The 10692-nt window shown below is 33.1% G+C and overlaps 2 protein-coding genes across 4 annotated transcripts in view; both read left to right on the top strand.

The window, feature by feature from the left end:
* The window catches only part of LOC107635080 (phenylalanine--tRNA ligase beta subunit, cytoplasmic), a 9011-nt gene extending 6715 nt beyond the window's left edge, over window positions 1-2296 (top strand). For 2 of the 3 annotated variants that reach the window (XM_016338460.2, XM_016338442.2), the window contains exons 15-20: window positions 516-590; window positions 705-812; window positions 1035-1130; window positions 1249-1332; window positions 1665-1751; window positions 1895-2296. In XM_016338460.2, the coding sequence (XP_016193946.1) occupies window positions 516-590; window positions 705-812; window positions 1035-1130; window positions 1249-1332; window positions 1665-1733 (432 nt within the window). In that variant the 3' untranslated portion in view covers window positions 1734-1751; window positions 1895-2296. The remainder of the gene's footprint in view (window positions 1-515; window positions 591-704; window positions 813-1034; window positions 1131-1248; window positions 1333-1664; window positions 1752-1894) is intronic. The other variant, XM_016338450.2, reaches the window with a different exon arrangement.
* On the top strand, window positions 8167-9336 carry LOC107611918 (protein STRICTOSIDINE SYNTHASE-LIKE 11-like). The gene is made up of 2 exons (XM_016313791.2): window positions 8167-8723; window positions 8794-9336. The coding sequence occupies exons 1-2, from the start codon at window positions 8212-8214 to the stop codon at window positions 9281-9283; spliced, it is 1002 nt and encodes a 333-aa protein (XP_016169277.2). The 5' UTR covers window positions 8167-8211; the 3' UTR covers window positions 9284-9336.

A 10692-nucleotide genomic window follows, 5' to 3' on the forward strand; every position in this document is an offset into this window, starting at 1 on the left:
TTTCCTTTCCTTTTGTACTTAGTACTTAAAGATGCAATAATGCAAAATTTTATTATATAAGAATTTAAATTAGAGTCACATAATGAATGACAAGATGGCAGTGCTGCTGCATTAAACCATCCAGTCTACAACTAAGTTTGTCAAAGTTTTCTGATCCTTTTTCTTGTTGTGATTGACTGGTTTTCACATCATTAATGATTATCTGACATTGCATTTCGGGTAGTAGTAGATTTACTTGAGGGTAAACTATTAAGTTTAGCTAGTTGCATACTTGCTTGGAATTGTGTAATGCCAACAAGTAATAAGGTAGGACTTGAGTTGCAGCCAAACCCAACATGCACCCAAGTCCATATCTGTTAATCTGTAAACTTTGGTTTCAATCTCAAATTTCTTTTTGGAAAGAAAAGTTCAAGCATATGGTTGGATGTCTGTTTTGTTAGAGTGATATAACAATTTAGTTGTTAAGGTTTTCTCTTAAGTTCAATTAATTTTAACTTTTATAGTAACATGTTCAGGCTGTACGGACCAGTCTTATGCCTGGCATCTTGAAAACTGTGGCTCATAACAAGGATCATCCAAAGCCCATAAAGGTATTATTTTTCTTCCCTTCGATGGTGGATCCTTGATTTTTGTATCACCAGCTTATGGTAATCATGTTTTCTATGATAGAAGTGTGACCTTCAGATCTTAACATTTTGGTTCAGATTTTTGAAGTAGGGGATATATCAGTTTTAGATGACAACAATGACGTTGGTGCAAAAAATCTTCGCCAACTTGCTGCACTATACTGCGGTGCTAATGCAGGATTTGAGGTTCAGATTTGGCTCTTTGCTCTTTAAATATAAGTTCTGAACATACAATATTGGATATATCGTCTTTGGTTGTTTGATGAAACTTGAGAGTAAATTAATTTTTTTTTCCTAAAAGGGTTAGGATTTATCATACTTTCTTTCTTTTTAACTGTAATAAATGTTTGATATCTAGATTCTAAAGCAAATGTCACTGCCCCTCATATTTCACCCAATGTTATGCAGGTTGTTCATGGTTTGGTGGACAGAGTAATGGAAAAGAATGGGGTTCCCTTTGTTTCATCCGGTGATAAATCAGGTTACTATATTGAGCGATCAGATGTAAGTGTAATGGTGTTTACAGCATACGTTCTGTGTATGTATTTGCATGTGTTCTGCCCCTTTTTTCTTTTAAAGAAAATTAACTTGCTTTGGATTGCTTTTCTACTGCTTATTGAAGGAGCCTGAGTTTCTTGCGGGTAGACAAGCTAGAATCATTTACAAGGGAAAGCACATTGGCACTTTTGGCATTGTCCACCCGGAGGTATCCGTGATCCCTGAAATTGTCATCTTGATCGTAATATCTCCAGTTGTTGACATAACTTTTGCATTCCCGTTAATGTCATTTTGCTAATTATTTTATTGTGTATGTCAACCCTATCTAATGATCAATGGAACTATTTTTAGATTGTTATATCACCACAAAAATAAATAAATAAATAAGAATTGCACAATGGATGCTTAGTTGTTCAGTTTGTTTTTGAATTGGCATCATACACTTCATATTTATATTTCTAACTGACGTACAAATGTACATGTATTTTGGAGTTATATTCCTCTAATACTATTGAGTTTACATGTTATGCGTTATTTCAGGTATTGAACAATTTTGACATTCCTGATCCGTGCTCCTTTGTTGAACTTAACATTGAAAGCCTATTATAATGATCATTTACAGCAAATGTGAGTGTCTTCCACAACTATTTCATCGATGTCTGTATGATGCTGCTGTTCATGACCCATGTTTCCCCCCATTTCCCTGTTCCCACTATCCATCTCCACCCTCTGATAAAGTTTGGTTGTCTGATATTTTGACATATTTGTAGGTTAAGTTGCCGTTTTCTCAATGTGCTCTTTTGAAGGCACTGTTCCTTTTGAAACTGGGAATCAATAAGTTCAAGTGCTTCAGTGACATCAGCTTCTTACACTTGCTTGATAGGGAACTGAGTTTTAATTATTTACCCGGGATTAAGGGCTTGCTAATTAAATTATACAATTGTATCATTTTCTTGTTTCTTAGTTCATTGTTTAACATTAGAAGCTATAAATTACTGGGTGGGATAGTTTCTACTGTGAATTATGGAGCGATTGTTGGAAAAGATTATGGTTGGCCTAGAAGCCAAGACGAGATTTTGATGAGTTTGAAATTTTTGTTAATACAAAGTGAATAGTCACATGTTATGTCTCATATTTTACAGCATTTATTGGTCTGTTACTTTTTCTCATTATTGCATAATATGATAATATCCTTGGGATATAATTGAGGAATATTGCTAAACTCAATGCCTTGGCATCTTTTTACTTCTTAGTGAAGATGAATCCTGTTGATCATCATTATTAAGTTGAAGAAACTTTTGTTAACCGATTTTTTTTCTCGCTTCATATTAAATGTTTTCGAAAGGTCTTAACAGCGTTTAGATCGTATTGCTCAACATTAATGAAAAGTCTCGTGAGGGTAATGATGTCATGTCATCTTGGTTTTACTTGGCCAAATGCTGGTACATGTTTAGTATTTGCACTTTTATTTACAGCAGTGTATTTGGTCGCATTTTTTGTTTTGTTGTACACTAAAACAATTTTTTTGTAAAAAAAAATTTATTAACAAAAGCAGAGCATATAACATTCCTTTCCTTTCCACTTGCAACTTTTGACTCATAAACATGTTATTAGTTGAACTAGTTACATAATTTTGCAAAACTGAATAATCAATGGGGATAACTTTTAAGTTGTTGAGATTTTAAAAAAGGGTCACTCTAGTGTAAAGATCTAAATTTATATAGATGTACAGATATTCCTTTTCAATGTATCTCCTTTTAACACCTGTTGTTTTCCTTTTGTAGGATGAAGCAGAATGTCAGTAATATATGGGCGCTTATGGGATCAGCTGAGCCGAACGGGATTTTCATTGTTTTGCTTTTCGCCAGTGCCAGCTTGGAGATTTAGGCCTGATTGGTTGTTGGGTCATGTGATGTTTGATCTTTTATTATATGGCTCATAGATAATAAAGGGAAAAAATGAATGTGCGGGAGAAAAGCACAACTAGCATGGTTGGCGGAAGAACATTGACAAAGGTGAGATGCTCAAAAACAGAGTGTTCTTTTTATTAGATGAAATTTATTATTAAAGTTTCTGTTATAATATTTTGAATTTTTAAGAACTAAATAATTGTACATATAAATTAAGAATAATATTTTAAAATAACAGTTAAGACGTTTCTTTAAATTTGTTCGAACATTACAACTTAAAAAAAATGACAAAAATAAGTTATTTTATCAAATACATTTGTTGTTGCTTATATTTATTAAAAGTCAATTTTATTTTAATTTATTTTATTTTTAATATTTGATAATGAAAAGGTAATCTGATTATTTTAATTTTATTTTTTTTAATTCAATGTTTGACACCTAATAATCAACTTGATAACTAAATGTGCAATCAAAATATGAATAATCAAACTTAAATTGAATTTGTGGTCTTTTTAATTTTTTGAGATTAAAAAAAATATGTTTATAAGTTAATTCTTTTTTTGGAGTTAGCTTCGATTTTGACAACTATTCCATGGCAAAACCTGAAATAAGTGGATTGAAATAAATTAGAGGTCCCAAAAGCTTATGGTAGGCGATCTCCAACTTAGTTTACGCTTGGGGGCCCTCGTCCGAGTTAATTGGTATGTGTGTTGGAGAATGGGGGGTGGCACCTGCAATGACACTCTGATGCCTAAGTTAGCAAGGGATTAAGCAGGTTTAAAAATATTGGAACTTAGGTTTACCTGAGTGCATCAATGTATTTATAAGTGATGGACTAATAACCACCGTTGAAGTAGTTCCACTTCTGATGGTGAATAACCGTCCCTTTATCTTAGGGTTGTTGAGATATCTCTTCCAGAAATAGGTGAGATTTGTTGGGGTAGTTATTTATTTGAATCTGCCAGCACGTGTCGAATCCGACCTCTTCAGGAGGTCAGGTGGATTTTGGATTGGACCTTGTTGGCTTAATTGGACCTGGCCATTGCATTAGGGCAGAGTATGAACAACAACCATAATTAAAATTTAAAAGTATTCTTTGCTAGAAATATTAAAATAAAGAGTCAATTTTGTAATTGTATAAAAGATGAATAATTTTTTAAATGATTATTTAGTAACGTATATAGAAAGAAAGATTATACTTTTTAAAGAGAAAAATTTGGTAAAATGAGAAAATAAGGTTCTAATATAATTTTAAATCAAAATAACAAACTCGCACGTTATGAAAATTATAAATTCAATAATGATTGAGATCTTATGTTTTTACTTTAAAAGATCATTTTCTTAAAATGAAAATGCTTTATTGAATTGACAATAAAATTCTCCTATATTTTTAAAAATATAAAACAAAAAATAAATAAAATTTCAATAACTTTTTATTGTTTTAGATTATTAAGTTCTTTTTAATAGATATATTAGTCAAATAATTTAAAAATTGATTATATTTGTCCACGCAAGACCGATTTTATCGGTTCAATCAATAACTTATTAGTTAAACCAAATAAGTAGTGAATCAATATTTTTTTTTGGTTCGGTTTTTTTAACTAAGATTCAACCCACTCTATTGACCGGTTTATCGGATCATGGTTTAAAGCTAACAGACTTCGGAATACGAATTTCGGTTTACATATTCAAATTCAAGATTCACATCTCATCTTACATGGCTTAGGGTTTTTGTCCAGCATACAGTGTTATGGTGTTATTTCACCAAACAAGATAGACAAATCAACTGCGATTTACGATTTCGGATATGGTGTTCATAAAATTTGGTTCTTGGGCTCCCCGCCGATGGTTCACCATTTTTGCGGTAAGGAGTTTCGGGTTGCGCATGCGGGGTTCAGCTAGCAGAATTAGTCTTGCCGTGTACTGTCCCCAAAAGAAATAAACAAATTAATTGACTTTTTACGGTCTAGGATTCGTCTTCTAGAAATTTGTATACATCATTTCGTCTCTCACGGGTATACGAATCATGTTTCGTGGATTAGGGATACGAGTTCCGTTCTTTCGGTTTTTCCTGTTTGGGGTTTAGGGCTCATGGTTGAAGTTTATGGGCTTAAGTTTACGGTTGAGTGTTTACGCTCTCCTATTTGCAGTTTAATGTGACATTTTATTTTCACCACAATGAATTAACAACTCGTTTGCGTTAATCATGAATCTCATCTTCATTTTGTCTCATCGTTACTTCTTCCACTATTTCATCACCTCCACTTAGAATACACTGAAGACCGACTGTTTTCTTATTTTACATTCTATGTGTCAACAATTTTATTTTCACATCGGAGGCATAGCCACATCCATACTAACCAAGCTCACTTTTTCTTTTCCCTCCTTTTAATTAACATTAATACTTAGAAAGAAAAAATAAGTCACCGTAACAATGCACACTTGACTAAAAGTTTTGCATTCAATAATTATACCGCAAACTGATGATGGACACCGACAAATTTATATTACGGTGCAAAAAGTAATACATAAAAATATTAAGGTTTAATTACTCTGCAAGTCCCTATAGTTTCACCAAATTTTCAATTAAATCCTTATACTTTTTTCTTTTTAATTGAGTCCCTATACCATATAATTTTTTTCAATTTAGTCCCTACCGTAACAAAAACGTTTAAAATAACGGAATATTCTATTAAATAAACGAATATTCTCATATTTAAAAAAAAAAAACTAATCAAAGATACCATCATATTTTAAAAATTCCCAAAAAATCCCTTATTATTTTGTCCCACACTCACCCCGTCCTAACCCAATAGCCCTAACTTCTTAAGCTCCCACTGGATCCACCGTAAGGTCCCCTCTTGCGGCATCTCCTCTGCTCGGCGTCCCTCCCATGCTCGTCGCCACTAGAAGAAGGCCATTCATCCACTACCAGCAACAGTCGACGGAACAAAGATGAATCAAGGTTGGAAGTGTTAGCGACAAATCTTGAAGCTTCGATGCCGTAACAAAAATCACTTAAGCTGTGGTTCTTTCTCCTAGGAAAATATTTTGTTGTGGCAAAGACAGTGTGAGGATGCATTGTATTCCCTGCTCACTTTTGGTTGTCGACGGCCTGTGCGTCACTTGGCATCAGTTGCAATGGCAAAGATCATATCCAACAGAGATGGAATATCTGTTTATGCTAGAGCAAGTAGCCTTTAGGGATTTCTTTCTGATGGTACTTATTACCATAAGGAAAATTCATTTCTTCAATATACTTGTTTTTGAGTTTTTGTCAGCCAAATTGGTTCTCTTGTTTGAGGAATTATATAGAACTCAATTTTTGTAAACAATTTTACTTATTATTCTATCAATGATTCTTATTACCATATGTCATATGCAAGTTCTTTCATTATGTTGGTCATAATAAATACTTGAATGATGAAAATTGAATTTTATATTATACTTATTACTACTATTTCTCTGTTTCATTTTAACCATTATTTTTTTTATATTCTTAAGATAAGGTATTTTGAAAGTAAAAAAAAAGAAAGAGACGGTATTTTTGGTACAATTTGTATATAAATAAGAAAAAAATGATAGTGATAAAATAAAAGGGATTATAGAAATATTTTTTATGTCGTAGAATCATTAAATAGGAATTATAGGAATATATTTTATTGAATATTTATAATTTTTTTAAATTTTCAATTAAGCCCCTATATTTTTTTCTTTTTAATTAGGTTCCTAGGGGTATACAAGTAATTTCACAATTCACTAACATTTGTTTAACGTTTAACGTTAACAAGGACTAAATTGAAAAAAAAATAATGTATAGGGACCCAATTGAAAAGAAAAAAAAGTATAAGGATCTAATTGAAAATTTGGTGAAACTATAGGGACCTACAGAATAATTAAACCAAATATTAAATTAATTTTTGTTTCTAAATCCTAAACTCTCAATTCTACTGCTGATTTCGTTCACACTAATTTTCAAAATCTAAACCCTACACTCTAAATTCTAAAATCTAAAGTATATTACCTTTAAAAGAATTTTTCATTACAATTTTTTGGCAAAATTGACTATGTCATACATCTATTTTTAATATAACAGTGCCGAACACATATTAAATATTGTTTAACTCATATTTATTATATTAAATTAATAATTTTTTTATCCTATATATATATTTTTAATTTGGGTCAGAAACCCTTCAATTATATGTTCTTCGTATAACATCATTTGATCATTTTTTTTTTGTCTCCAGACCTATTCATTGCAAAGGCTTGCATTGGTCCACTTATATGAAGCTTGTGAAAAAAAAATAATTTAAAACCAAACGACCCTTCCCCTGCCTCAACGTAGGAAGCTCGGCTCTGTGGTGGGCACAAATCATTCTCCACACAATTTCATGCTGCCCCCACTTGCATGGCTCATGGACACGTGTTGTCGTTGCCTTCTTCCCATCCAAAATCTGTAAATCTTTAAAGATTGGGGATCTGTACATTATAATTTTCCTTTAAATAATTAAAAGCAATATTAATACCAGCCACAGCCAGCCCTATATTAAGTGTACTCACATTTATGGTGATTTTGGAAGCTTCCCATATCGGCGTGGGACAACTTAAATTAACAATAATTTAGTCTTATATTATGGAAAAAGAAAGTTTATGTTGTCAGCAGGTTTTTAGCTAGCATATAAGCAACAATTACATCTCGCCTCTCTCTCAGCAAAAATAACTAAATAAGTGCTATCAATTAAATGTTGGAAAATTTGAACATGCTTTCACACTCTAAAGACGAAGATCAATTCATGCGAGGGCGTCACGAGAGAAACCTCCTTGAAGAGCAAGTCTCAATCAAGCTAGCTAGTAGCTTGTTACTGCTGACTCTCTACTCTCCAATCTCCATAATCCCTATCATTGATTATTCACATTTTCCTTCTTTCCCATAATGCACATATTGTACATTTGAGCTTTTTCTATGTATGACTCCAACTAAAATTCCTAACTCATAACAAACATGAGCCTTTCTAACATGAATCTCTTGCTATCCTCTGTGTTCTTTTCACGAGGTGGTTGCTTTTGTTGTGTCCATAATCTTACTCTTATTAAGGTTTCACGTAAGAGCATTGCATGCATGCCTATAAATATTACTGGTTTCAAAAGCTTTGTGAATCACATCAAACGTTACTATGGTGATGGGTATCTTAACAAGTTTGATCCTCCTATTTTTCATGTGTTTCCCATCAGCAGCCTATTTACTCAACCAACTCCAGCTACCAAATCCGTTGAGAGGCCCTGAGTCCCTCGCATTTGATCGAAACGGCGGAGGGCCTTATGTTGGTTCTTCTGATGGAAGGATTTTTAAATATGTAGCTACCGGACCACGAAATGGTAGTTTTGTCGAATATGGTTACTCTTCGCCAACGAGGAACAAGACAGTATGTGATGGCCTTACTGACTTCTCAGACCTCCAAACAACCTGTGGGAGGCCTTTGGGGTTGGGTTTCAATCATCAGACAAACGAATTGTATGTTGCTGATGCATATTTTGGTTTGGTCAAGATTGGTCCCAATGGAGGGCCTCCAACCCAGCTTGTTGAAGCTGTACAAGGCACTCCTCTTCGCTTTACAGACGCCTTGGACGTCGACCCTCAAACTGGAATCGTTTATTTTGCACAGTCTAGTGCAAATTTTCAGATCAGGTAATTAATTACTTCATTCTTTAAGTTGAAGGATTTATTATTTCTCAAATTGACATGTAATTTTTTGCAGAAATTTGACAGCATTGATAAACAGCAGAGATAGTTCTGGAAGCCTATTCAGATATGACCCAAGCACCAACCAAACCACGGAGTTGCTCCGTGGTCTTGCTTCTGCAGCCGGGGTGGCAGTGAGCGGTGATGGATCATTTGTCCTTGTTACTGAATTCTCAGGAAGAAGAATCCAGCGATTCTGGCTCAAAGGACAAAAAGCAAACACATCGGATATATTTGCGCGAATTCCGGGAAGCCCAGATAACATCAAGAGGAACCCCAGGAACCAGTTTTGGGTGGCAGTTAACAATCCCTTAGGACCACCTCCACCTCCACTGCCCCCTTTTATGGCCTCAGGAATCAGAATCAGCGATTCCGGGATTCCTTTACAGATTGTGCCTCTTGTAGATGAGTATCGTACACAAGCAGTCAGTGAAGTTCAAGAGTTTAATGGGACGCTCTATGGAGGATCCCTCTTTGCTTCCTATGCTGTCGTTTTTACACCCTAATTATGAAAAGTATGAGCAAAATTCTTATAAATAAAAAAGAAAATCTTGATGAATCCAGGGAGTAGCACTGAAAAAACCTCTTGCTCTTCTTATTGTCACTTATAGATCTCAACAACTTATAAATCAATGCCGTCCATGTTAGATATTTTATAAAAACAAGTAATTTAAGTACTTTTAGTCATTGTTATATTCTTTAATTTAATTTAGAATTTTTAATTTTTGATACACCAAGAAAGATGAAATCAGAATGTGTTTGGTTATTGTGTTTATTAAAATTGGTTAGAGATCCAAACTTTATAATTTTTTATTAACAATTGTGTTCTTTTCGTCAAAAGAACAAACTAACTGTCAATAACACTTAAACTAATTTCTATATTAATAAATTAGACTACAAATAAAATAAAAATTTTAACATTTTCGTATTTGGTCTAATTTTTGTTACATATAGTTTGTGATTACATACTATGCTTAAATAATTAAGACAACTTACACAAATTATAGTAGTAAATCCTCATTAATCGAGTATTACCTTCTATATATTGCAATGTAATATCTTCTAATTGAATAAATTTTTTTATGTGATATTTTTGTAGGAATAAACCCAATGCTTATTTTAGGTCCTTCACTAAATTTTATTTGTCATTCTCAATCATGTATGTACATATATACTAACCAAATGAGAAATAAATAATAATAAGAATTTCATATTCAAATATGTCATATAATACAACATAAGTCATATAAGTGACGTTACAGAACATAAATCTATAATAGTAACGTGATCCTTAAACAATTTTAGTGGCATGTCTTTTGTCAAAGGATCAGCTATCATATGTTTAGCACTAATATGCTTTATATGTACCTCATTAGACCTAATTCGGTCTTTAATGGTTAAGTACTTAATGTCAATGTACTTACTTCGACTACTATTTCTATTATTTTTAGTCATAAATACAGCAATGGAATTGTCACAATATATTCACAATGGCCTAGAGATACAATCCATAATCTTAAGCTTAGAGATAAAATTTTTTAACTAAACACCTTGTGATGCAGCCTCAAAACAAGCAATAAACTCGACTTCCATGGTAGAAGTGGCTACAAGTGATTATTTTGCAATCTTCTAAAATACTGCTCCATCAGCAAGCATAAAGATGTATCCTGACGTTGACTTCCTAGAATCAACACATCCCGCCATGTCTGAATCTGAGTATCCAACAATTTTTAAATTGTCGGTTCTTCTATATGTAAGCATGAAGTCCTTGGTCTCTTGAAGATATCTTAAGACCTTCTTTGCAGCACTCCAATGGATAATTCCTGGATTAATTTGATATCTTTCTAACATTCCAACAGCAAAAGCAATGTCAGGGCTTGTACAGACCTGAGCATACATTAGCTTTCCAATGACT

Source organism: Arachis ipaensis, chromosome B01 (genome assembly GCF_000816755.2).
Source record: "Arachis ipaensis cultivar K30076 chromosome B01, Araip1.1, whole genome shotgun sequence".
NCBI classification, from domain to species: Eukaryota; Viridiplantae; Streptophyta; class Magnoliopsida; order Fabales; family Fabaceae; genus Arachis; species Arachis ipaensis.